This window comes from Rhododendron vialii, chromosome 13a (assembly GCF_030253575.1).
Source record: "Rhododendron vialii isolate Sample 1 chromosome 13a, ASM3025357v1".
In the NCBI taxonomy this organism is placed as follows: domain Eukaryota; kingdom Viridiplantae; phylum Streptophyta; class Magnoliopsida; order Ericales; family Ericaceae; genus Rhododendron; species Rhododendron vialii.
The window spans coordinates 31769471-31797385 of record NC_080569.1 but is presented as its reverse complement, the minus strand read 5'-3'; the positions used below and the strand labels follow the sequence as shown (position 1 = coordinate 31797385).

Here is a 27915-nt window from a genome sequence, read left to right as displayed (position 1 = left end):
AAACATTACCCTATTTCCTATTTGTTGAAACGGTATGAATTCCACCACAAAGTGATGTCATATTTACCATGAAATACACTTTTTGGTAAGTATAACACTACTTTGTGATGAAATCTACACAATTTTAACCAATAAAAAAGATGATAATGTTCACTCTATTAAATGGAGTGGAACGTGAACAAAACTCAACTCTACTCTCTCCCTATGTGTGTGTCTTTGCTGGTTAATGGCTTCGAAGCTTTCATTCACTCTCACTCCCATTACCGATGTTTCCCTGCCCTCCGAAAAATTCCCAAAACCACCTCAAAGAATTCCTATTTTTCCTCACCTGCCACTGAATACGTGTGCTGGGTATCAATGCTCTAAGAGCATTTCAAGCTCTGCTAGAGTACCAGTTTGTCATGCTGTCGAAGAACAGCAAGTAATTCAATCCCCAAATTCAGACTCGACCCGAAATTCCCAATTTGACCCTCCTGCCTCCTCCAAGCTGGTTCTCGTTGTTGGCGGCTCCGGTGGCGTAGGTATGCCCTCCTCCTCATCCACTGCCGCCTTCGATTTTTGTTTTCTTCACTGTATTTATATACCACGTATTCGGGCCAATTTACGCGCAACCACATATCTGTGAGACCAATTCCATCCACTTTGGGGTCCATTTATAACCGTGGCTGTATGGACTGGCCCATTTACAAGAGAGCAAATCTCGAGTGCCTTGAGCACTAGGCCGACGCCGACCCCTGGGGATTTCACGAGATGTACACACTGCATTATTTATACACTCCCGCCCCCCCCCCCCCCCCCCCCCCCCCAAAAAAAAAAAAATAATAATAATTAAGAAAACGTGCCCTGAGTAGTGCTTTGCATTCTCTTTTGCGTTTTTCTGATGTAATGTAGTCTCCTGTGTCGCTGTGGATCACTGGATTGTGATATATTGTTATTCAAAATGTGGAGGGATGGCTGGTGTCTGGTGAGGTGGTTAGTGCGGAACATTGGCAGATGGCAGGTAGTAGGCATTTGGAGTTGAGAGCTTAGACAGAGATGTGTGTGTGTGTGAGAGAGAGAGAGAGAGAGAGAGAGAGAGAGAGAGAGAGTTGAATCTTTGCTCAAGGTGAGGGAGAATGTGAACTGTGAAGGTACCCTCCAACGAGTGCATGGAGGTCTCCTTGTATGAATGAACCGTGGGGGATAGCTCAACCATGGGCAGGAGCTCAACCCATTTGGTTCACCAATCTAGAGGTTTCAATCTAGAGGTTTCTCAACTACCTGCTGTGCCCATGCTGATATTTGAGGAAAGGGATCGCTGGTGCTTTAGTGGATAGCACTGTCTTCAAGAAGCTGCGTAGTTATGATAAATCTCGGACACTTCCTTCTGAAAGCTGCGTAGTTATGATCTCGTTATTCAGCGCATCACATATGGTTTCAGTCTTTTTTTTTTTTTCATTGGTCATGTTTAGTGGAATTTGGACTGTTAACTGCGGACTTACTTTCATGCTTTTCATGCAGGATAGTTAGTTGTTGCTTCATTGCTCACCCGGAATATCAAGTCACGCCATTTACTTAGAGATCCTGAGAAAGTAACTTCCCTTTTTGGCAAACAAGATGAGGAAAAATTACAGGTATGGTCTCAAGTTCTCTATGTATCACACTCTAATGGGGATGCAACATTACTTATCGTTTTCGCTTTACTTTTAGCATGTCAGGCAAATCTTTGCTTCAAAGTTCTTCTTTCTTCACCATATGCATTTTGAAAAGAGCTGCTAAAATTGCCAGGTATGGAAAGGGGACACTCGAAACCCAGAGTATCTTGATCCATCATTATTTGAGGTTTGTGATTGATTAAAATAGCTCTCTTCCCCCTTTTGGAAGAATCCACGATTGTGTAAGATGTAGTATAAATTAGAGTCAATGACATTAACTCTTGTTTTATAGGCTGTCACACATGTTATTTGTTGCACTGGAACAACAGCTTTTCCATCAAGGTGATGGGACGGAGATAATACACCAGAAAGAACAGGTGAAGACTATACCTTGTGGAATTAATTTGAAGTTAGTATTTGTTTTGGCTTATGATGTAGGATTACTAATGCTTCAAAAAGCCGCTGGTGTCCTGGGAAAGATAAAGCAACTGTAACTGCTGTAAAGACACAAATAGATCCAAGCTTGACACTTGACACCAACCAAGTCCATAAATGAAAGTCCTTTAAAGTACATTGGTCAGAAGTTTGTTCTCGGAGTGGCTGCTACGAGAATGGAATATTCCAAATCATTTGCTTCTGAAAGAAAGAATTTGAACAAATTGTGTTTTTTTTGGTTACTTACATTTATTAGAGAAAATGCAATTACATAATACGTCTCTAAGGGGCCTGCAGTAGTTTTATCAATACAACTGAGTCCCTAAACAAATAGGATCCCCAAAACTATAGTCAGTATCTCAAATAGGATCCACGTCATCATTGCACTTCCTTTCTCAAATCTTGGGAAATCTTTCATTTGTTGCTTTCCAAACGTGTTTTCTGTACATTTATTGTGGAAAAACAGCATGGATGCCTATTCAATGTTTTCTGCCTTCAAATGGGCCATAGTCTTTTGTGCATGACATTTATTTTAACGCCATCATTGATACTAGATTTATCTTTGCGTCGCTGAAAAGAATTGTTCTTGTTTCATCAGTAGGTGTAACCAAGTTCAATGAACTACCCAGGAGGTACTGCCGTACTTGATAGTAACACTGGTTATGACAATAATTAGTTACTTTTGCATTCATTTCGAAACCTTAGTGTACATAGAATTGCATACAAGTTGTTGGTAAGTGTTCTGAAGTCCCTGAACTTGTTATACTTGTCTCGAAATTATTTTGCTGCCCTTTTGGTTTGCGGGGTTTGGTAAGAAATGATAAGAAGTGGAGAAAGGGAACCCCTCACTTGTTTGGATCGTTATTTGTGAGAAATGGTGGAAAATGATCACACAAAAAGGCCCATTTCATTTCGGTGGTGAGATTTGGTGAGAAACACCAATTGTTTGGTTTCTTTTCTCTCCTGCATTCCTTTCTGTCCTTTGCAGGACATTGATCAGTTATAGAGACTATAATTAATCTAATTCACGAACACAAAATTGCTGTTCGCCCTTCTACTTAGATTGATGGCAGTTATTCTGTGGAGACTTCTGTGTATTAACTTTGGCCTCCCTTAGCCATTCGTTTATTTAATGGGGTAGCCCAGGTGAAAAAAAAGGGGTAGTCAACTTAAGGAAGATAATGTTATATTAGGGTATAGAAGAGCCCTGTACGAATTTCCGGTTGACCCAAAAAAAGAAGAAGAAGAAGAAGAAGAGCCCTGTACAAGTAAACAGAATGAGCAAGTGTTCTTAGTTGCTCATAAGTTTCAGATATAGCTTATGCATGTCTCATTAAAAGCTTCAGTGGTGACACTGTAGCTTGCCAAAGTTTGAGGTTTGATTTGTATTTGGAGCAATTATCTTCTTTGCAACTTCTTGTGTATGCTTGTCGTTTAGAAATTTCTGATAATACTTGGTGGCAAGCGGTGATTGAAGGATACTAGAATGATAAAAAGGAAAGGAAGAGAGGTTGCAAAGGAGAATTAGAGACCATCTGTGAGGATTTCAGTTTCTGATGACACATCGATTGTGATTTCTAGCTGTATTTGAAACCTAGAACTACTGGAAGACCATGTGTAAGATGCTTGGGAATTGGTCAAGGGAGGTTTAGCAAGGGCCAAAAGCTTTGGACATTTGCCCCTATTGTCTCTCTCTCTCTCTAGTGTCATGAACCTTTTTGGTGTTCTCAAGTATAAGAAGATGGGTGAGGACTTCGTTCCCAGTTCTGGTCTTCCGTTTACAATAATCAGGTCTGTGACACCTAATTGCTATCTTTTTCTGAATATTAGAGATGAAGTTTCCCGTTCAATAGCCCCTTTTTCTCTGGTTGATTTTGGGTTTGAGTTTCCAACACCCAGGCCAAGGGTTCAAGAACTGGTGGATAAATGAAAACATAGTCATCCATTGTTGGCTCAATTTAATGCTTCTATACTATTTGAAAACTTCAGCTGTTACTTATACTATCATATTTTTAGACCTGGGAGATTGACAGATGGACCATACATGTCATATGATCTGAATACTCTTCTGAAAGCTACCGCTGGAGAAAGGCGTGCAGTTGTTGTCGGACAAGGTAGAAGACAATCCTTTTGCTTTTGTGTGGAACGAGCTAAATATTTTGTTTATCATGGAAAGTCATGTATCCACAATCAGTGAGAATTCTGCTGCTTTAATTTCTTTCTTATTAGCTAAATCATTTGCTCCAATAACTCAGTGACAAGCATTATTTTCAGTTTTTTGCATGTTTCTTTGGTTTTGATTTCTCCATATTGTTCCCAGGAGATAAACTTGTCAGTGAGGTTAGCAGGCTTGTTGTTGCTGAGGCTTGCATACAGGCATTGGACATAGAGTTTACCAAAGGCGAAATTTATGAACTTAACTTAGTCAAGGTAATTATTTGATGATGATTGAAGTATACTTCATGCGAGTATTTGTTCGTTCTATGCGCATGACAATTGAACATCATGTGTAGGTATTCTGTTTAAACCTTTCATTCCATCTAAACCTAGAGTCCTTCTAGTACTCCAAGATTGTCATTAAACAGAATTGAAGTCGGTGAAAGAAATTGGACTGAATACAGGAAAAATGACTAACACGTCCTCTTGTTGAAATCTATCTCCCATCTTTGCAGTAGTTATACTTGGCTTTGGAATACGATAACCATGGTTAGGAAGTGAAGTATAAGTTTGAAATATCCATCAACGGTTTGAGTTATGAAAGACTTACTCTTTACTAGGTTCAACTTTACTGGAGACCCGTTGAAGCAAAGGAATTGATAACTTCATGTCATAGAATATTCTACGTGGTTCGTCTTAAAAGTACAAGATTCCTTAAGGATAGGCTTCATCCAAAACTCTGAACCCGTGAACAAAATGGATACCTTTACTGTCAATGCATACCCGTTTCTCATAAGGACACGTTCATCCAATCCTCGGATCCATCAGCAGGTGTATAGGAGGAAACTTACGACAAGCCAAGCCTTTCAGATGAATTGTTTGTCCTTTCCTCAGAAGCTGCAGTAAAAGTTCCTTTCAATAGGGGAATATTTGTCAATGAGATGTCATTAAGGTCAAGTTTTAGGCATGTGTGTTATTAGCCCGCTACTTGCCCATAAGCATAGGGCTTAGGTTGCAAAAATGGATATGATCTGAGCATTGGAGAGTATAATTGAGGGGTGAAAACGAAATATTAAGGCTAATGTGTAGAGATTCCTATAAGAAGTAGACTTAAGCCCCATGCGAAGGCTACTGGACAAGGTGATATGGAAGAACTTTATATTCTACTCAAGTACTCATTGATCAAAATGGCCTGCTGAAAGAAAGTAAAGATCAGTTTCTTATCATTCTACAGGCACAGTATGACAGTAAATTTCTGAAGGAATTTTAAAACCTCTTTATCAGGAATCAGTTTGCTACTTAGCCATTTGTTTCATGCGGAAAACATTTTCTGGAATACCTTTTCTGTAGATACTTTTTTCCCCATGTTTGGTTGACATGAAAATGTATACCGACGAACATTTTCAATTGTTTGGTTGATGCGGAAAATCACTAGTATGACAAAATGGTTACATATGTTTATGTTTGTACTTTGTAGTACTAAGCTATAAGTGCTAATGCAAGTTTTTTTGATCAGCAGTGCTAATGCAAGTTGGGTAAAAGCCGGGAAATGCATACCTTTTCCTTTCCTGTTTGCATCAATATTTTCCCACTGTGAAATGTCTATGTTATGTTTGCATCTCGGGTATGTGATGAGAGAATGGAAAAGATTGGAAAAGAAAATTAAGTAAAGAAGTCAAGTAATTTGTTTGTTTTCAACTGTTAGGACAGCGAAAACAAAAAACCATTTCTGCAGTTGGTTTACCCAGAGGAGATATATATAAGCAACATGATCTCGTTTTCTTCACAACTCCAATCTCCAAACATATGGTCAAGTTTGCTAGTTGGGACAAAGGATTTATTGGCATTTGATATAGTTATGTATACAAATTACATACAACTATATAAGACAGCACCATCTGTTCTTGGTATCTGTCTATCAATATGCACTTGATGGTTTTCTTTTTGTTTAAAATTGGAATGGACATGATTTTGTTAATCGTTTCATATAATTTCCATTGAAAATTTCCTCATATCTACCAGCTGTAGACTGAAAAGATTCGGAACTGTGTAGGGAGAAGGACTGGGAAGTGATCCGCAGAAGTGGCGCGAGTTGTTTAAAGCTGCTCAAGTTCAATAAAACTGCACACTATGTTTTTCCATTTCATTGGTATGTATATAACAGACGTAACAGTACATATGCTGTAGCTTAAAATAAACATTGCAAAAGGTTTTTGGTGTTGACAAATAACTAGGAGTAATATAGGGAGTAATTATTCAATTTCCCAGGAGTACCATGCCATATTTATGCAGCAATGAATTAGGCAGTAGGAACGTAATAGGGCTGCAAACAAACCGAGCCGTTCGCAAGGAGCTCGAAGCTCACTCGATAACGGCTCGGATTGCCTCGGTTTCGTGATGAAAAGGAACGAGCTCGAGCCCAAAAATGTATATATTACACGTATTGGGCTTGCTAGCCCACTCGAGCCAATCTTTAGGTTATAAAATGAGCCGAGATTTTTAGCGTAACTTGAGCCCGTTTGTTTTCATTACAAACCAAGCCAATCCGAGTCGTTATTGAGCCAAGCCTCAAGCTGCTCACGAACGACTTGGTTCGTTTGCAGCCCTAAGAAGAGGCTGCCAACTCTATTCGTATTGATTCTTGAGAAAGTTATACTAAATCCCAGAATTTTTATACGATTTCCAAATCAAACGCCGGGTTTTCAATTTTGTCAACTTAAACGTCACAATTTTGAGTGCAGCACAATGTAACCGCTCCATCCATCTCCGCCGTTAGCAAAAGTAACTGTTTCCTTGTTTCTCATCAAGCTCCCTTGAATCCTCCACACACGCTCTCTCATGGCCACAGTTTTACTGCAAGGCACATAATCCTTTGGTAGGATCATTTGCTTCCGCTTGCAATCCTTGTTTTGCGCTCCGGCTCTCAGTTCTTACTCTCGTGAATTTTATTAGTTTGTGACATTTTCAGAAGTCGTTGTCACGCTCCCGCACCGGTTCTTTCTCACGTTTATGCACACGAATTATTTCACTAAGGACTTTTAGTTGGTCTCTTAAACTTTCTCAATGGGAACTCTTCAATGAACCTGCAGTTCCCTCCCTCTCTTCAAAAGCATCTTTTTCTCTCTCTACATCCGAAAAACCCAACCACTTCGAAAACCCAATTCTCTTCAAGCAATTCCCATGCAAACTACTCATTTCTTTTTCCTTCGTTTTTGCTACCACGCTTCCCCTCCCGCCACTGTATTGGGGTTGTGAAACCTTGGGGGAGGGGAAGGGAGAAGAAATGTAATTGTGGCGGCTAGGATTAAGAGAGAGAAGGCGGAGTAGTACAATAAATTAAATTTAAATGCATAGTTTATGTAACTCCTTTATTAGCGAAATAATTGTAGATTTGAAAGTCAGAAAATAGAGTTTCAGATTCTGAATAGGAATTTTAATTTGGTAAAACTCAATTCATTTAACTCCAAATCTTCAATCTTTATGGAGTAAACTTTAAAAACATAGTATAAACAAATCACAGTTTAGTTTTAAAAAAGAAATTTGGTAAGGGATGCTCTAGTTGTCTCATCTTAGAGAAACCAATCAACTGTAAGGAAAAAGAAATTGAGAGAGAAAGCCTACATGAATTTTGTTTCTGCTGGCATTTTACAAGTCAACAACACGTTTTCATTAGTTACAAACATAAAACATCAATAAGAAAAATAAATGTGTTGGAATGATTCGGATATAAAATCAGGATCAATAATGCCAGGAGAAACAAAATTCAAAAAACACAAATTTTGAGCCTTATTTTGTTTTTTTGTTTCTAAAACATCGATAAGCCTACATGAATTTTGTTTCTGAGCCTCATTTTTTTTTTTTGTTTCTGAACCATTTTTCACTTTGATCTAACAGATATACTTGTCCAATTCCTCTTATCGAGACGAGTGCTTAATCTCAATTACTTTGACCAAAAATTTAAAATTAATTAACACTAACCATGAGTATATCAGCTAAGTTAAATAATTAATTAATTTAGTCTAAACTCTTTCAGATTCATCAAAAGGAACAAAAAGATGATATATAAATGTAATATGAAAAGAGTAGGGAGTATTGAGTGTTGATTCCCTATAAATAACTCCATTTAATAAAATTCTGGAGAAGAGTTAAGTATAATTGGAAACAAAAACTCGCAAAATAAGGCTCCGTTCCGGAAACCTTTTTAAAAAATAAGTACTTATTTTGAAACTTCTCATTCAAAAATAAGAAGGGTCATACCACAAAACCCAAATAAAAAGTTCCTTTCATATTTTCAAACTCAAAAATAATGTAAATGAAAAAAAAATTCAATTTTTTTTGCACCGTATTAAAGATCTCAATGAGATCTATCAAACAAGATCCATAGTGATAAAGGAAATTATTTGCGTAAACACATGATTTTTGAGCTTGAAATTGCCTTATACAAAAAATAAGACTGTTGCTATGAGAATGGGCACCGGCGGAGGGAAATCGTACCGACGGCCGCGTTGGGCCGTCTCCGGCCACCAGACGGCCAATCCGAGCCATCCAAAAATTCTATAAAAAAAACCGAGGGGGCGTGCGCGGGAATTAACGGCATCCGAGGTGTGTAGGGTGCTTGATCCGAGCACCCCTTTTCGTGTATATGATTTCACACGAAAAAGAGGTGCTCGGATCAAGCACCCTACACACCTCGGATGCCGTTGATTCCTGCAAAAGCCCCCTCGATTTTTTTTTATAGAGTTTTTGGACAGCTCAGATCGGCCGTCCGGTGGCCAGAGACGGCCCGACACGGCCGTTGGTACGATTTCCCTCCCCGGCCGGTCGGTACCTATATAAATTCTTCCAAAATAAGTATCAACCTTTTTAGTTTCCGGAACAAGGCTTCTTATTAGATAAAAAATAAGTTCTTATTTCGGTTCTGAAACGGGCCTTAAGTACAACACAATAAAAGAAGTACTAAATAAAAAGGGATAGTCCTCCAACTTCTCAGTCAATTTTCCCCTGACCCTCCGGCCAAGTGCGGAACCGGGCCAATTGCGCAATCAGGAATTCAATCCACTCTGGACCAACTCAAAATTTACCAAAAAGAGTTTTATAATTAATATCCAGCAAACTTGTACGTAAACATGTAAATGTTCAAAAATAAACACAAGAAAAGTACAAAAAAAAAAAACACGTAAACTATTGAAGTTGTATCCTACTGAAACTATATCTCGTACAGTAAAAAATATTTATTATTGCACCTGAGTTGATATCTTCAACAAATTTACCTATAAATAAAGTGAGCTAAACTCTTACACACACATATATTGTTTCCCAGTTAACCTGGGCTTCACCTTAATACTTCAGCCCTTGCCTCCGGCTCCATCAGTATCCGGAGCTCCTGGAGGTGGTGGATCTCCTGTCCCTCTGACTCCATCAGTATTCGGACCTCCTGGAGGTGGTGGAGGTTGTGGCACTGGCCTCCAATCATTAGTATTTATCTTAAAAAGTAAACACTTAGAGGCAGCTAATGCCATCTCGACATTAGTGATGAAATTCCGTTGGGAATCCTCTGGGAGATTCCTTAGCAGCTCGGTATATTTTTGGACTCTGAATTGCTCGTTGCTATCTGTGGGGATAACAACTTGATCGCCGACTTCATTAGAGGCACCTTCAATTAGCTGTAGTTGACCGTCTTCCGGTAGTTGTTTGAACAAGTTCACGTGGTTGTCAAGCAGATCAGACGACATTGTTGTACCTTTTTGATTTGGTTGATTGTGGAATTAATGCTGGCTGGGACTCTTGGTTATACATGCATATTTATAGGGTTAGAATAGAATACTCCAGTTCGAACACATTACTTTTACCAGTTTAATTTTGGTGTATGCTCTATTACAATATCCATGCTTATTGAAAGACTCGTTCAACGTGCCGGCCATACGCGGTATTGGTATTCGACTGAGTAGCAATGACTAGATTCAGATGAGAAAGTATTATTGAAAGACCCGTTCAACACGCCCTTAATACTTTCTCATCTAAATCTAGTCAATATTGCTACTCAATCGAATACCAATAACGACGCCGGCCATGCGCGGTATTGGTATTTAAGTGAGTAGCAATGACTAGAAAAATAAGAGAAATGATACATCTCGCATGTAGGTTTGTCAATGGATCGGATCCGATCCGAAAAATCCGATCCGATCCTATAACGTCGATCCGATAATCCGAATTCGATAATCCAAATACGGATCAGATCTGGTCAATTGACAAGCCTGCATGTATAGGGTTTGATTGATTATTAAGGATTATAATTGGAGGGACTTGTTTAGTTTGGCCGCTCGAGTTTTTTTTTTTTACTTTCAAAAAGATATCCACGTCATGAAGGATGGAGAGGTCTCCAATTAACTTTTGCTCTGCTGATGATTTTCTGCTTTCTTGGTAAATTTCCTTTCTGTTATCAAGTGGTTGCTGAAGATTTGAAGGCTTTTTTTTTTTCTTTTTCCAAACAGTGCCGTGTCCTCTTTCACCATTTCTTTTTTACATTAAGTGTCATGTCAAAGTATAAAGTAGGGACAAATTGAGAAATTCAATACAAAATATATTTCCTATTACCCATAAAAACTCGCTTCCCCAATTACAGTGCTGCTATCCACATCAATGTTCTAAATACCGTACCGGTCAGGGTACCGGTTTTCCTACTGGTACGGTATGTACCGGTACCGGTCAAATACCAGGTACCGTTTCGGATTTACCGCAACTACAATATATATAATTATAATTCAAAAAAATCTCATACCATGCAATTCATCATAAAATATTTATATTAAGACAACAAAATTCACCATTTGGAGTCCAAAATCAAACATTACAAGTGTATAAATTGCGCAAAAAAATTCTATTAACAATAACAAAAGTCATAAGACGTTGGTTACACTCCTCTCTCTCATGTACAAATTCCCCCCACTACCTCTCTCTCTCTCATGTACAAATTCGCCCCACTACCACTCAAAGCGCTTCTGTCGAAAACAAAAGGGGAACTCCCAAGCCGACCATGATTCTCTCCATTGTCTTCTCTCTCTTTCTCCCTCGTCACCACTCCGTCTCCGGCACCCAAATCCTCTCCAAATCCAAACTCGAGAAATGCGAAATGGTTTCCGACTCCGCCACCCTCAATTGCTCCACCAAAATCGTCCTCAACATGGCCGTCCCCGGTGAATCAGTGAGCATTTTACTATCACTCTCTCCTTCTCTCTCTCTCTCTACATCTACTATTTGATTTTACAGTTTAATTGGTTGATCAGAGTGGGGGAGAAGCATCGATAGTGGCAGAAATAGTGGTTTTTCTTTGTTTTTTTTTGGGTTCTTGAAATTGGGTTACAGAAAAAAAATAAAATATTCGTTGCAAAATTTCGGACGAAATTTCCAGTAACCTCGTCTCGTCCGGTATTTTCCGAGATAGCCGGTACCGACCGGTAAGGCCCGGTATTCAGACCGGAACGGTATTGAAGGCTTATGGTACCGGAAACTCACAAATCCGAGACGTACCGGCCGGTACGGAACGGGATTCACAACTATGACCCACACAGATTTGTGCACAGATCATGATGTTGAGCCCACTATAAATCTTACACAAATAATTCAAGCCGTTCATTAAATGTAGCAACTGCAGTCTGGTGAGACCCAGATCAGACCACTGACCCGGCTGTCCCCCAAATGAATATGCTTCTTATCCTTATCTTGAGCAAGTGGACTCAAGGGGTTATGGGCTCAACGGGCCCACGAGATTATGAATATTATTCCGGCCTACTATATTTTCTGGCCCATGCCACTGGGACCTGGACTACGGACATATACTGGCAGGTTACTTTGGGTGGATTTGACGAGTTTAAGGGTTGTTTTTTTTTTTTTATCCTGTTTAAGGGTTGTTTGATAACCTAAATTCAGTATTTAAAATTAAAATTAGTGAGTAGGGTTTCTGTAAGAGTAAAGTGAGGGTAAACCGAGGGTAAACCGGTAACCAGTTAAAATTAGTGAGGGTATTTTGGTAATTTTACCTAAAATGGGAAAAACCCAATAATGCAAAAAACAGCTTTCCCCCTACTTCTCACTTTTGCCCTCTTTAAGAAAAATCAGTGAATTCATTTTGGTCAAACTCATTTTCAAAAGTTGGTGCCAAACAAGGAAAATGTAAAAATCCAATAATGAGAACCAAAAACAGAAACCACATTTTCCAAAACACGTTTTCAAAATGTGCCGTCAAACATCCAAAATGTAAAAAACCAAAAAATGAGAAATTGAAAATGTGACAACCAAACACCCCTGGCTTTGTTTTTTTGTTTTTTGTTTTTTTTCCATGGAAGAGCAAGAAATGCATTAATAAGAATAAGAAAAGTACAACTGTGCTGTCGCCGTTACAATAATGAAGATATGTCAGTGACGAACGAAGACCAAACTATGGCATAAGGAACATAACACAACGTACTGATCCGTAAAAAACAAAAGACACAATCACTATGCTATCGCCAGAATATAAAGGCTAACAGAAGACCTAGGGACGCCGACGACAAACGAAAGCCAACAAGAGGCCTAAAAAGCAGAACACATTGCGTAAATGTGTGTGCGGAAAACAGAAAAATACGACAGAAAGTATTAAAAACTAGATCTATGCTACGTGCATCTAAAGAGGATCCGCAAACGTTGTAGCGCCACCGTGAACGGGGATGGTGATCAGTCTGCGATATAATGAGACACGAAAGGGCCACCAAGGCTGATTCCATCAACCAAAGGCAATGAGTTAACTCATCAGTTAATCATGTTGCATCAAACATGTACCTTTATCAATCTTCCTAGATTTGCTTTCTGAAATTGAAAGCTTTATGTAGCTAATTCCATTAACTGTTTCATGATATTATGAAGCTTAAGTAGTTACTTCTATGTTCTTTATTACGAAAATTTCGCAAAAAAAATATGTTATATATGTTGGAGGGTTAGCGGTGTTCAATAATTGAAAACGAAAGTCAGTTTTTCGGAAAAGAGGGAGACTGGAAGAGGAATATAGATAGCCAACAACTGAAATGATCGATATACAATTTCACTGTTTTCGACCAGTCACCCAGCAGTACTCTTTCCTCCGGCATATGGATAAACGGCAAAGAACGCCTGGATCATGGTGAGGAGCAGAAGTATCAAAGCAGCCAAGGCTGAAATAAAAGACCATGGGGTGTTGAAATAAGTGTACTTGAATCCAGCCCATTGCACATGCCAAACATTCCTCTGATACTTATTCACATCCTCAAACACCTTGGACAGATAATTATGCTTGATGTCAAAACCCACATCTTTCCACAAATCATGGAAGAAATGAGCCAGATCCTTGTCCGTCCCTAAATAATTCTCCATGATTTTCCGGTCACCAAGGAACCCCGCGTCGCTGGGGTTGTTGATGAGGCACCCCATGAAGCTCGCGTAAGTGGTCATGTGTTTCGAGCAGCGGCTGTGAGACTGCTCGAACGCAACAGAGTTTAGGAAGAACCCGGTGATGAAATCGTCTATCGATATCTGTGGAATTTCCAGTACCCCGTTGCGAAATCTGATTTCCAAGAACGTGTCGCCCTTTATAGCCTTGAACTTGATTCCAGCTGCGTCAAGTTTTTTCGCAGAAGGGATCAATTGAATGTCGTTTTCCCTTTCCTCCTCTGCAGGGATCAATTGAATGTCGTTTTCCCTTTCCTCCTCTGCCTGTTGAGGGATAAAACTCAATCGAAACAAATCAAGTAGATGTTTCCCTTCATGATTTACAAACCTCTTCAACAGCTCATCAGGCCTTTCCACCACGTTATTAAAAAACCTTAAAATCAGTTTCGCTAGTGTTTGATCATCACCACCCGTCCTCGTAACTCTCGTGTTTTCAAACAAAGTTTGAAGCACGAAAAACGGAATCTGATTTTCCAACTGGAGAAGATCTCTCGTGAGGAAAGGCAAAATCCAAACCATTTTGAAAATAGGATCGTCAGGATCACTACCTTCCACCCCTTCAGCTTTGGATATAAGCTCAAGGATGAATAACCCGTCGAGTACCATCATCTTTATGAGGTCGAACCTACTGAAATGGATGAATTCTGAGTAACAATCTCGGATTCTGGTTTCCAACGGTGCGATGATTTTTAGGTACCCGTCGAGATTTAGGCCATTTGGAGGGGTTCGATCGAGGAGTTCGCCGAGGTATTTCCACTTGTGCTCTTCGATCATGTTGAGGTGTGGTTTCCCGTGGTGGTATGGGCCGATTGAGAGTATTTGTGGGTGGTAGGCCTTTTTGTTGACGTCGACTAGCGTTTGAGGGACTCTAAATATGCAACATGATTCTTTTCCGGCTGTTGGGTTGAGGAGTTTGGGAATTTCCTTGACTTGCTGTCGCATGTTGTTGATTGTGATAACAAAGTGGAGTTGGTCTTGTACTTCTGCTATCTCTTCCATTTCTTGTGTTGATTCTATCTACTTTTCCAGCTAATTGGTTATATACCATAAAAACTACTCCGTACACTCTCCGACCCTTTTTAAAGAGAAATTTTTTAATGCCAAACGGGTATCACGTAGTGCCCGCTGGGTACATTCGGACCGTCCATTTCAGTTTTGAACGATTTGGATTTGGAGAGAGAAAAAGAAGTGAGAAGGTGGGGATGAGAGGAGAGAGAGTGTTTTAATTTGGGCCGTCCAATACACTTTTGGACGGCTCGGATGTGCCAACTCGGGCACCATGTCAGCCGGTGGCGTGGTACCCACCCGACACTGAAAAATTTCTCCTTTTTAAATGTCTCAATTTGAAAAACATGCAGTTTTAGAAGTCAACTTTCACCTTCACTTTACACTTTGTCCATTAACTTTTCTTTTCACTTTACACTTTTCACATCAACTTTTATCTCTACTTTTCAAAATTATCCTCTACTTTATACTTTTCACATCAACTTTTTCTCCATTTTTCAAAATTATCCTCAATTTTACCCATTAATTTTTAAAAATGAACACTTATTTTGGAACAACCTAAAATGAGATAATCAATATTTAAATAGGGACGGAGGTAGTATTTGCCTGGTCCTTGAAAAAAAACAAGAAGGGTACTTGGAAACATCCTTATCAAATTGCCGGAAAATACCGAGAGTTTTACGCTCTGTTTGGTACGTATGAAAAAGAAAGGAAAGAAAAGGAAAAGAGAAGGAAAGTTATTTACCAAAACAAAAAAGAAAATTGATCGAGGAAAGTGTACAGGAACATTTGGTAACACTGTCACTTTTCTGTTTTTTATTTGCTGAAATCAGTTTTTACTTTTCCTAAAAAAAAAGTGAAAGTAGATAACATGTTTGTGTCAACTTGTTTTTTTTTTTTAAAAAATCAATTTCTGAAACCAGTTTTTACTTTTTTAAAATGGTATTTCTTGCAATTTCTCCCCTAGTTCCCAAACTATGAGAGAGAGAGAGAGAGAATCATCCTAGCCTTTGCAATTATGTTAGAAACAAATTCCATACTTGATATTCTGAAAAAAAGGGCCGGGAGATAGACTAGGCATAGCCGGCTTAGAGGGGAAGCCAAAGAACTGGGTTTGAATCTCCACTCCTTAGTTTTCCTCAACATTTTGCAAAATTTTGTTTAAAGATGAGGAGATAAATGGCCCCCTATTACAACTTTTGCTTTGGACCCAAATATCTTTGAGCCGGCACTGAGTCCAGGTGATTGGTTTCTTCTTTCCTAGGCCGAAGTTATAGTATCAACTTTCATAAAATGATGGCTTCATAAGCCCAACGTATCCCTTCCTACTTCCTCTCATCTCTAAGTTGAGAGAGTATATATATAGATGAAATATATATGAAATTTTCTAATTCCAAAGTCGGTCCTTTATTGACTATAAGGTTTTTCTCCTTATGCCGGTACTGGCCCTGCATAAGAAAAAAAGAAAAAAAACAAATACATGCATTAGGTAGCTATAGAGAGAGAGAGAGAATCTTCAATGGCCTGGGTTTGAGAGAGAGAGAGGAAGAGGAAATGAAAAAAAACCTCCAAGGAATTGTAGCGGAGCAGTCTGTTTTTTATTTCTGAAAATAGTGAAAGTTAAGTTTTGTTACTTCTTCAAATTGTGAAAATAGTGAAAGTGATTTTCAGAATTTGAAAGTGGAAGCAGTGCACCAAACAAACTTTCAAAGTTAACTTTTGAAAATTCTGAAAATGAAAATAGAAAACAGAAAATAAAATGGCTACCAAACATGACCTACTGTTCATAAGCCTTTGTTTTGATTATTTCCTTCTCCCTTTTTTTGTTTTAAAAAAAATGTCTTCTTTTTTTTCTCTCAAACCAAAGGATGATGATAAATTTTTATTTTCTTTTTCTTTCTTTTCCATAGGTACCAAACAAATCTTTAGATTATGAATATTTTACAAAAAAGGAATAAGGTAGTGTTTGATTAATTCTTCCACCTCCACAGTTTGTATTCTATAAGTATATAGTCATGTTAGACTAAATTTTTTTTTTATGTCAAAATTATTTTTTTATCTAAGCTGAGCTGTCTTTGTCGCATTGCAGAACAGGCACGAAAAAAACCCTGGGATAACATAGTTTCCAAAGGAATAAAAAATGTTGGGTGTAAAGAATCCAAAGATTGATGTCATCAATTTGTCCAAAGTCGTCTCTAGTGGAATGGAAGCAACCATGAGCGGAGCTAGGAATTTTAGTCTATGGAGTTAAAAATTAGATCAATATGCTATGTATCTATCTACGCATTAGTCTCAAATTAACTAAATTAAGAGGCTAATTATAAGATAGATATGCACTAATAATCCAATTATGCCGCATAATTGATCCCAAAAGACTTACTCCCTCCGTCCCTTATTTAAAGTCCAGTATTCCATTTTTGGCTGTTCTTTAATAAATGTCCATTTTGTAAAGTTAGTGGGTAAAAGTTAGTGCATTGTCTATTTTGTCTCTAAAAGTAGATTTCATTTTGAAATGTTAGTGAGTAAAAATGTAATGATGATGGGTAAGTAGGACAAATGGAGGAAAAAGTTGATGTGAAAGGTAAAATAATGATGTTTTTTTAATAAGTTGAAGTTACAAAGCAGGACATTTAAAAAATGACGAAGGGAGTATTATTTTTGTACAACAATGCATAATAGTCTTATTTGTAACACTATCAACTCTTCAAAGGAAGAGAACACTTGGAATTTATATGCATTTGAAATAGTTGGGACAATTTAGAGATTTTTTGTAAGGTCAAAATAGTTAAAATTTGGTTAAAACTATCAAATTTTCTTGTAAAAATTCAAAATAGGGGAGTCACTTGACCCCACTTGTTCCTTAGGCTCTGCCCAAGAAAGAAACTGGTAGCTTGTCTAAAACCTTTAATTACTTGGCCAAATTATTACGGCTTTGTTCGTTTTGTAACTCTAATTTTGTTTTCTAATCATTATTCTATTTCTCTCTCAAATCATTCATTACCCAATTTCCTCAATTATTACTTTCTTTTCTATTTCCATCTTTCTCTACTTATTACCCATCTCTCTAATCATTATCCTATTTCTCTTTCCACCCACTATCAAAACTAAAATACCCAAAACTATCAAATGAACAAGGCCTACATGTCAAACACTTTGTTTTGGACCATTTTAGAATCAAATATTTATGTGGTGTTCATACACTGACTTCACGAGAATGTGTAGTTATAGAGTGTTCTAGAGTTAGCACTACGTGATGGTGCTCTCGAACGGTCCCGAGTCCCTGCGGTGAGGGGAATTCATTGCAAACAGCAGCGTCCCAAAACGATGTTGTTTTGGGGCATAATTGGAGTGCTAGCTCATGTAGTCACGTGATAACCCTCCGATCAATTTTGGTAACTGTCTCTCCTCTGTCTTCCTAAATTCATTTTCTTCTTCAAGTTTCTTCCTCCACCTACTAGAAGTACCGAGTACATGAGCTGCAACAATAATCAAAGAGGGACCAGAGCAATTTGAGTAAACCTTTGATAAATTATCAGAAGAAGATGATCACGGTACAACAAAATAATATGATAAAAATTTGATTTCTGTCTTTTTGGGGATCCCGTGTTGAATGTAACCAAATTAGAGACTTGTTTTCTCTTCTGGTGTTGGACTTGATATTTGATTGGGTTTATATGGTTTCTTGTGATTCAGTCTAGCTTAGTAATTGATTGGCCAAGGAAAAAAATTCCTGGATTCGATTAGGCAAAAAAAGACCTTTTGTTTTCTACTTAGGTTTCTAAGCTTTTGAACCTAAAATTGATCTACAAATTCAAATCTCCATGAACACAGGTTTGGCTCTCTCTCTCTCTCTCTCTCTCTCTCTCTCTCTCTCTCTCTCTCTCTCTCTCTCTCTCTCTCTCTCTCTCTCTCTCTCTCTCTCAGCCTTTTTGGGTAAGTAAAGAAGACATACGGTGCAATTGGTTCTCTCTTCTTTTAGAAATGCTTAATTCTGGTCTAAAATGTTTTGCTTAATGACCATAAGAGATGGGGTATTGCGGGAACAAAAATTTTAGCACTTGGGGAAGTAAACTTCAGCACTTGGAGAAGAAAACGCAGAAGAGAGAGAGAGAGTGTGTTTGGCCAGAGGGGGATCACGTGACCACATGAGGTAGCACTCCAATTTCGTCCCAAAACGGTGTCGTTTTGGAGCGCTGCTACTTGCAGTGAATTCTCCACACTGCAGGGACTCGGGACCCCTCTCGAACTACTTAACAATTTCACATCTTGGACTGTATCTGTAACTCCATTTATAACATGGACGAGGTTAACCCAACTAGTTTGATTCTCTGTCGGTTATTCGCAAAATAAACGGAAACCAGAGTTTCGGAAACATTCCCAAGCGAAATGACCGGAGATGATCTTGAAATCCCGACTCTTCTTCGAGATCTCTATATAATCAGATAACATCACTGCTTCACCATCATCATCGCCGCCTTCCTTATTTGACGTAAAAACTTCGACTCCATTGATCCGTACGATCTGAGGGAGTCCTTACTCTTGCTAACGGAGATGGAGGGGTTACGTTGTTGTGCGCTCAAAACTGTGGACATTACTCTCTCTTGATATTGGATTATGGCAAGAAGGAACTCCCCCTACTTGGGCATTCACTCGTTCTGTCGAATGCATATGCTGTCTAATAGAAACTCCTAATATTGCTTTTGACTATTGCGAAAAACCAATATTTCTGCTTAACAAATTCGAAGCAATTACAAGTTCTAAGACAGGAATGCTACTTGCACTGATCCTCAGCCTCCTCATTCCCAAGTCTTATCATATAAAATCTCTCATTTCTTATTAAATATCTCTCATCTCATTTAACTTTCCGTTAAAATTACATAATCTGTTTCAAGAACGATAGCCAAAACGTAAAATTAGCCCATGGACGATAATACAGTACGTCTTTCACTAAACCCAAACCGAAGTTGGTAGAACTCAGACTACAATACACGAAGTGGAACGGGAAATAGAACTACGAGAAACAAGAACTTGCGACATAACAAGGGGTGGGACAGAATGTGAGACTGGAAATAAGGTAAAGATGCAATAATAATATTGCACGTTGCCTATCTAAAGTTGTTACCAACAAATTCTCCAGCTGCATCCCACGGCCGATGGTCAAATGATTTCCCGATGATGCTGCGCTTCTCATTTACAGTCCCATCCTCACACTGGTACTCAGGAAAGTAATCCAAAAATGTCTTACTTCCTAATTCGTCAATTCCATTGAATAGGAAGTTCTTCACCAAGTCCTGCAAAGTAGTGATGCCAGACGGCCGCCAAAATTAGAGCAAAGCAATTGCAAAAGAAAAGAAACTCAAAAAGACACAAAGAAAGGCATGGACAAACTACAACACAGGATCAGGATCGTGTGATCCCCTCATGTGAGGAGAAACAGAGCCCACCACGGTCCTATTTTGATAACCAGAGTCATTACCTATGTAGGTCCCAATGTGTAAATCATCCATCCATAAAATCCGGTTCATCAGATGTCGGTAACTGTAAGCACCTTATTGAACAATAATATGTCAAGACAGTCAATTTTGTCCCAAGACAAACACAGTTTGATGGTATGGTTAAGCACGTTCGATGAACCTGATTTTATGCAGGAATGCTTTACATATCAAGACCTAAAATAAGACCGTGGTGGGCTCCCTTTCTCAGCCCTTTCTCTTCACATGAAGATCACATAGGAGGATTTTGCTTTGCTAACAAAGCAATTCCAAACTCAATTCCAACTCTGAATTCACAATTTATTTATTACGGAGTACATTTTACCAAATTTATAGGCGTGCTAGGAAATACAAATCCAAAATCGTAGCCAACAAAAGTGAAACATGACCTTCCTAAATCCTTATGTTGATATCCTAGTAAAACTTATGTCCAAAGGTCTTCAAATCACTCATACAATTCTGTTCCCTTCCCCATCCAGTAGGCATAAGAAATTTGAAGGTGTAGCAAGTACAAGTGCAGTGAAGGCTGCTAAAAGTGAAGAATGGTACCTTTGCATTAGCTTCCCCAATCAACTTTTTAAGAACTCGATGGCCTGGATCCTGATTTCCAATTCAGCGAAACAAATCTTGAACATCAGAAATGTTGAACACAGAACAGTAAAAATCAAGGTCCAGAAGACAATAACAAAGATTGTAGGAAATACACTGCTAATTTTATTACGACACCGATTGTTATATATATGTTCATGCTCGAGTTCAAGAGAGTCGCAGTAGTTTGTTGACGAGGTGAGTTTGTAAAATGCCCTTGCTTGTAGCATTACTACATTGGGGAGTGTTTTTTTTTTTTTTTGGGGTAAATCACATTGGCGAGTTTTTTTGCTCTAGCACATGTTGCATTATATACAAATTATGCATTGAAAGTTTTTATATTTTCAATTATGTTATTCTTTTAGTACTTATAGTGGTTGGTGTATGTAATATACACATAGGGCCAAGGTGAAAACATATAAATTTGAACTTTTATAAGTATCCCCGTTCTGTCAAGTATCCTTTTTTTTTAAAAAAAACCTACGTGTTTGGTGCCATCTCCATGTATCGTGTTTGTATCCATACTTCTCAGATCCCTAGATGAAAAATCTCCTTAAAAAATGCTAATAAGAACATAGAGTACCCACCTTCTCAGCTCTCCAAGCTAAATATCTATGTTGTGCTTCACAATTGTGTAAAATTTGGTCATCACTGGCTTCCTCTCCTGCTAAATCCATTAGGTCAAGCCATGCCTACAAGTGAAACATTATACAGGGATTGTAAACATCGACACTCTTTAATTATTCACATTTGCCCCCTCAGTTTTTACCGATGTCCTCTTGAATTACACTCTAATATACAAATAATCAAACAACATAGTTACACAGGGCATCTCTAGCAGTAGCAACATACACCAAAAGTTATGGGTACCAACTTCCAATGGATAAGAAAGTTTTTTTTATTCTTTCTTACCTTTACTTTTCCTGTTAAATTTTTTTCTTCCCAAAAGTACTGCGCCTTGCAGTTGAAAACTCTACATTTTGAACTTCCTTCTCAAAACAAAGCTAATGAACCTAACTGTCAGAAACTCTTCGTTTTGAATATTTATTTTTTAAACTCACCATACAACTCAAACTATATAGAACGGTAGCAAAAATCTATGTAGCCCAGACACGGATACGGGTACGGACACGGGAATTCTTAAAAAAATGGGGATACGGACACGACGGGGGAGACGCCACGTGTGTGTGTGTGTGTGTATATATATAAGAAAAATTTATGAACCATTGTATATGAATAATTTCACAAATTGTATAATTTTTTTTCAAAGGCATAGTTACAGTTTAACCCAAATGTTTTGAACAATTTCATACAAACCCCCCAAAATTAAAAAATATTATATTTTGACCCCAACCGTGTCCCCTGCGTGTCCCCTATAAAAAATAATAAAAATTTCCAATACAAGTCCCTGCGTGTCCCTGCCGTGTCCCCGTGTGGATACGGCGCCCTTTTGGAGTGTCGGTGCTTCATAGGCAAAAATAGAGTTCTAGGGCTAAGTTTTGCAACATATTCTACAGATACTCTAAGTTAGCAGATTTCTATGTGAATAAACATTTTACTTCTGTACCTTGAAGTAATCCTTGAATGCAGAATACAAAACTTCATAGTTGAATTCGCTTGGGCTAAACCTTGTCCATATGACAATTGGTGAGAAAAATCTCAGTGACTCACTTGTAATCTTTCCTCCCCAAGGTAAAAGCTGCATGAAATCTGTGTTTAGGTCACCAGACCATGATTTTCAGACAGGGTTCAGGAAAAACAAAAGGTTCGTAGTAACTTTGCAGCCAATTGTTGCAGCAGTACACATTCTGCTTACCTCAGCATACTTTAGGCCAAGAGGCAACAAGCTCTTATAGTACTTCTCCTTGTAATCCCTTCGACTAATGACATCATGCAAGGGGTTAAGGTCCCTATAAACAGCCAAATAAAGCTTAGTTGGAGAGTTTTGACTTTTGAGGACTGACAATATTTGCTACCAAATTCGCATGAAGAATTATGCATGTGAGTGGTATCAGAAATTCAGAATTGAGGTATGAAAATTTGTAGATGCCGGTAGCATTGGATGGGTGTTGCTGCAAGTGAATTCTGCCAGGCAGGCTGTTGGTGGTTTGGCTGGCAATCTGGTTTTTTTTTTCTTTTTGGACTTTCTTGTGGCTGTCTGGAGCAGTTTTTTCGGTTCAATGGGTAAAAGAACCAACAAGACTCGAGGAAGTTTTACTCAGTGATTTGGTAACTGGTGGTTGTGTTCTAGGTAAGCTAGGTGTTCAGGAAAGTGATCTGGGTACAACTAAAAAGCATAAGAATATACTATTCAACCCGATGAGAAGTGTTGTGCAATGATTCTTGCACAGGGCTGGGGTTTAGCATCCGGTTACCGTGTTTCCGACTGTAAATGATGTTTGAATATTAACTAATCGAAGAAACTATGCATTGTAAAGATGAGTGGAGAAGGTAGCTTACAATACAACTATGTTCGTGCTAGCAGTGGTGAAAAAGTTGGCACAGAAAATAGGTAGATCAAATTCTGGTTTCGGGAACGCAGCAAAATCCAAAACCTGCATTTACTTTACGGCAATTGAATCAGGAATGTATTAGAATATAGTCAGATAATTCCTAGAATAAAGCAAAAGGTTGTAGAAGTATCCGCATCTTAAGGTTTTTCAATATGTTCTCGTTATTCATACTAACTGCTTAACAAAGATCCAGATTTCACCAGTTGAGATCATGCAAGGGGCAGAAAATAGGCTAGTTTCAAAAATCAGAAGATTTAAACAAAATTAGGCCACGGGACCACAATAGGCCAGAAGATGCAACAGATTAGACGACAATGTGCTATAAATCAGAAGACATGATGATTCAAGTGTAAAATGATAGGATACAGCCAAAAGCTTGTATGGAGATACATTGTGCTAATTGTACCAGAGGAAAATACCTTCATTGTTTCATTCCCTTCGACACACAAACTACGAAGGAGTCTGATCTTGGGAGCTTCAAAAGATAATATCTGAAGTTGTGTTTTCCCATCCATTGGAATCGAGGTAATGAAGTTATCCTGATTGCACATATAAATACTCATAAAGTAGCAGGGGAGATTGTGCAGAACTCACAAATCATAACAGCAGTGCATACAAATAATGCAGTAGAACATGTCTACAAGACATCCACAAAAAAGTACCAAAATTATACAAAATCAACAATATTTTTCAATCGTAATTAATTTTGTTTGGTGATAAGTAAAAACAAAATAAACAGTTATTAACCATAAAAGAAAAGTTAATCAGCAATGTCCATGCACAATTGTGAAGAATTCAAATCCATACTCTTCAAGCATTTTACACCTTATATTTCTTCAGAAAAAGGTAAGACGTAGAATTCCCTAGATGGACTTCTGGAATTAGGCTGAAGCAAACCGAGCAATGCTGTTAGATGACAAGGTCATGGTTCTTGATTCTCGATTTAGAATCTCAACAGAAAATGACCATCAAGTCAAGACAATACCCAATCTGGTATCTAATCCTCTTTATAAGCACCTTTGCTCAGAACGCATTGGGATCCTGGTGTGGAGCATGCCGACAAGAGAAAAGACAAATTTATAATTTTTTTGAAGAGGTACAAATTTATAATTTGCGAATGAAGGAAACCATCCCAACTCTACCTGAATTCTAAGTTAAGAAACATATTGTATCTAATATCCTCCATGAAGTATGAGCTCAAATTTAACTACTAAATCCCCAAACCAGGTCTCTCCAGGCCATCTAAGTTGAGAAACATTGCGTAATCCATTTAACTGTCCCTCTCAAAACCGAACTTCTTTCTAACTGCAGAACATTTCTAGTATCCTTCATACCTATCCTAGGATCTAAATATGCCCTGAACAATAACAACGCCAAAGATAGTTTTACCTCAAATTTCCTACAGTTGTTCTCATTTGGATAATCTTGACAAACTGGTACCTTTTTAGTATATATAAACGCCAGAAAAATGTAACTTTCAAACTGAACCACTTGCCACTAACCGTACGACTCAACTAGTATATTTCAGAACTGCAGTGGCAGAGCCAAGATTTTTTGTTGGGAGGGGCCGAAGTACAGTAACTAGAACACCCACATACTTAAATTGCTTGAATTTTTTTAAAGAACAAAGTAAAATTATTGATTTGAGGTTCAAACTCGACTTTAGTTATGGTTTGAAACACCAATTTCTATATTTATATCATAGCTAGTAAAACATATATCTACACTTTACCCCCCGGGCGGGGGGGGGCCTTATAAATTTTGGAGGGGCTAGCACAACTTCAAGGAACTAAATTCACCCTCAACAACCACATAACCAAACCATATAGCGTTGCCTCATATTTCCTTACCATGTACTACATCAGATCCCTTGAGGAGGCTTATAAATTTTGGGGGGTTGCCATGGGCCTAGCACAACTTCAAGGAACTAAATTCACCCTCAACAACCGCATAACCAAACCATATAGCGTTACCTCATATTTCCTTATCATGTTCTACATCAGATCCCTTGAGGAATTCGTGCGGCTCTCTTTTTAGCCGTAGACCCAACTCAAGGCAAATCCACGGGAGCATATGTAATGATAAAAAGCAAATTCATGGAAGCATGACCAATAAAATAGCTTATCAAAATAATATAACCAACTACTGTGTCAGCCACAAAACCCCATTCCCCTTTGATTCCATTTGGTGGCCTGCAACACATCATAGTTATTGAACTGAATTATTTTGGAACCTACTGAAATGTTTTCATTTTCATCTCAATACACTAGCCTTTCTAAAGTAACTGAACGTTGCATCAGATATCTCAAAGTAAAAATTACAAAACTATAGAAAATTACTGCGAACCTATATACTCTAGCATAAAAAATGCAAAAGATACTACTTAAATCAGTTCAAGACTGATGAATAAAAAACTAGAGGGGGGAAACCGACAGACCTTGGACCTAGTCTCCTTCATTATCTGGATAAAAATCTTGTGCAAATTTTCTAGCCGTCTCGTAGATATGTGTCAATTTACATAGATAGAATATTAAACTGCAAAACAAATGAATTCAAGAAAACCCAGCAAGTGACTAAGGAATATACTAATACACTAATATACTTATATCTGCTACTATATTAGTAAAGGGAAAACCCATCTTGGTGTGAATGTCAGTTTGAGGTTGACTCACTTTTTTCTTTCCCAAACAACCCTTTGACTTCCTCAAGAAACTGCTAACAAAGGGGGAAAAAAACTAGTCGTAGCATATGCGTGTGTTGTGAATTCTACCCAAACCAACACACTCAGCAAGCAGAATAATCAAGTAAAAATGCAAGACACACAAAAGATTTACCTAGTTTTCTAATTAGATACTCATCCAAAAAAAAAGTTCTCTAATTAATTAAGTGGGTACATGCTCACACCATTTTCCACTAAGTTCACAACATACGCAACATATATATATATATATATATATATAGAGAGAGAGAGAGAGAGAGAGAGAGAGGGTACCTTCAAGGGCGAAGAAACCAAATGGGTACGGCGTTTGGTTTCATCCAAAGCGAAGTGAACGAATTTCTGGTAAGAGAAACCCGAGGCTTCAGTTAAAGGCCTCGTATTCCTTCTACTACAGCTATGTAGAGATATAGATACACTACTAGTGTGGAATAATGGAGGCTTTGATAGTGTTGGGAAAAAGCTTAACGAGGTGGAGAACTCCATGGAAGAAGCCCAGCAGCTGCTTCAAAGCAACGCACTATTAACCGCTACCGACAGCCACTGAAATTATACTCCACTTTTTTCGCTGCTTTCGTGAGATTTCTCTGTGTATAGCAAAAGGGAACGTGGCCGCAGCATTTTGCTGGACACTTTTACGGTTTTACCCTTCGGTCTGATTAAGAGGGGAAGTCTAAACCATGTTATTTTGGGATTCTGAATTTTGAATTTTCTACGTGGACACCGTCTTCAATAAATTTTTTTTAACTATTACTTTAATTTTTTCTTTCTATTTCTCTTCACTTATTACTTAAATTTAAAATCTAAAAACAAACATGGCGTCGCTCTCATTTTTTTACTACAACAATATAATAGCATTTTGTTGCTGGATAAAGAAACCAATTAAGGTAGTTCATTGGTATTTTTCGTAGTTTTCTTTTGATCCAAGCTAGCTAAGTAGGTTTTTGGAGTGTTTCTAAATTCTAATAGGAACCAAAGATTGTTATTTCGTAGTTGTCAAGGTTATCGTTTGATCCAATCTAAAGAAGGTTATTCGGTGGAGTGAAACTTTCATACTTGAATAATTTATTCACAGTTTCGCATAATCTCGGTTGTCTACAATGGTGTCGCTTTGCAAAAGCATATTACAAAGTCACCACAATAGTTGTCACACTGCAAAAGCATATTCCTTTGAACACACGCACTTTCTGCCACGAAATATATACCACATATTCGCCAAAATTTCCCCAACAAGATTCCTCTTTCAAAATTATTCAAAAACTTTTACTTTCCCGCTTTGGCTTTTGGCATTTACTTTACCACTATATTTTGTCATCTAACATGGACACATGTAACCCACTTTCTAAAAAGAAATCAAATCATCAAATGTACAACATAAGGAAAAATCAAATGTACAACATAAAGAGCATGATACAAGGAGCGAGGCTACCTGACATAATTTTATGAAAATAACTTGATAGGAGTATTTTTTAAGAACTTCCTCTCACAACAAACTTAGAGCCCGTTCCAGAACACCTTCTTGAAAAATAAGTATTTATTTCACATATTTAAACTAAAAAATAATGTAAATGAAAAATAACTTTTAATTTTTTTTTTTGCACCGTATTAAAGATCTCAACGAGATCTTTCAAACAAAATCCATATTGCATATTTTTAGATTTCAATAAGCCTATCGTTTTTGAGGTTGAAATTGCCTTATTAAAGAATAAGTACTTATTTTGCGTTCCGAAACGGGGCCTAAGACCAAGACTTGCATACCCAAGGAAGAACTTGAAGCATATACCATCCTCATCATCTTGCATTCATAAAAGAGTGTTTCTAGAGTTGCAAACTCTTTTCGGACCAAATTATAACCATGGGTGGAGCCAGGAAAACTCAAGGGAACCGAACTATTGTGCCCAAAAACTCACACACGTACC

The 27915-nt window shown here is 38.0% G+C and overlaps 2 protein-coding genes and 1 pseudogene across 6 annotated transcripts; 1 reads left to right on the top strand and 2 right to left on the bottom strand.

Annotated features, from left to right (window-relative positions):
- Positions 1 to 200: 200 nt before the first annotated feature.
- On the top strand, positions 201 to 6486 carry LOC131314528 (sanguinarine reductase-like; annotated as a pseudogene).
- Positions 6487 to 13265: 6779 nt separating this feature from the next.
- Positions 13266 to 14730, bottom strand: LOC131314523 (UPF0481 protein At3g47200-like). The gene has a single exon (XM_058343221.1). It carries the CDS (start codon positions 14679 to 14681, stop codon positions 13317 to 13319), a length of 1365 nt encoding a protein of 454 aa, XP_058199204.1. The 5' UTR covers positions 14682 to 14730; the 3' UTR covers positions 13266 to 13316.
- A 4772-nt stretch (positions 14731 to 19502) lies between these two features.
- Positions 19503 to 26597, bottom strand: LOC131314522 (phytochromobilin:ferredoxin oxidoreductase, chloroplastic). 5 transcript variants are annotated; one of them, XM_058343220.1, is made up of 9 exons: positions 26273 to 26356; positions 24266 to 24321; positions 23700 to 23819; positions 23228 to 23322; positions 22584 to 22677; positions 22335 to 22466; positions 21355 to 21459; positions 20729 to 20779; positions 19503 to 19978 (listed from the first exon to the last, which is right to left on the bottom strand). In XM_058343220.1, the coding sequence occupies exons 3-9, from the start codon at positions 23793 to 23795 to the stop codon at positions 19793 to 19795; spliced, it is 759 nt and encodes a 252-aa protein (XP_058199203.1). In that variant the 5' UTR covers positions 23796 to 23819; positions 24266 to 24321; positions 26273 to 26356; the 3' UTR covers positions 19503 to 19792. The 5 variants fall into 5 exon arrangements, with proteins under 5 accessions (XP_058199203.1, XP_058199198.1, XP_058199201.1 ...); XM_058343215.1 differs by lacking the exon at positions 24266 to 24321 and having other exon boundaries at positions 26273 to 26594; XM_058343218.1 differs by lacking the exons at positions 24266 to 24321; positions 26273 to 26356 and adding an exon at positions 25718 to 25810.
- Positions 26598 to 27915: the final 1318 nt, after the last annotated feature.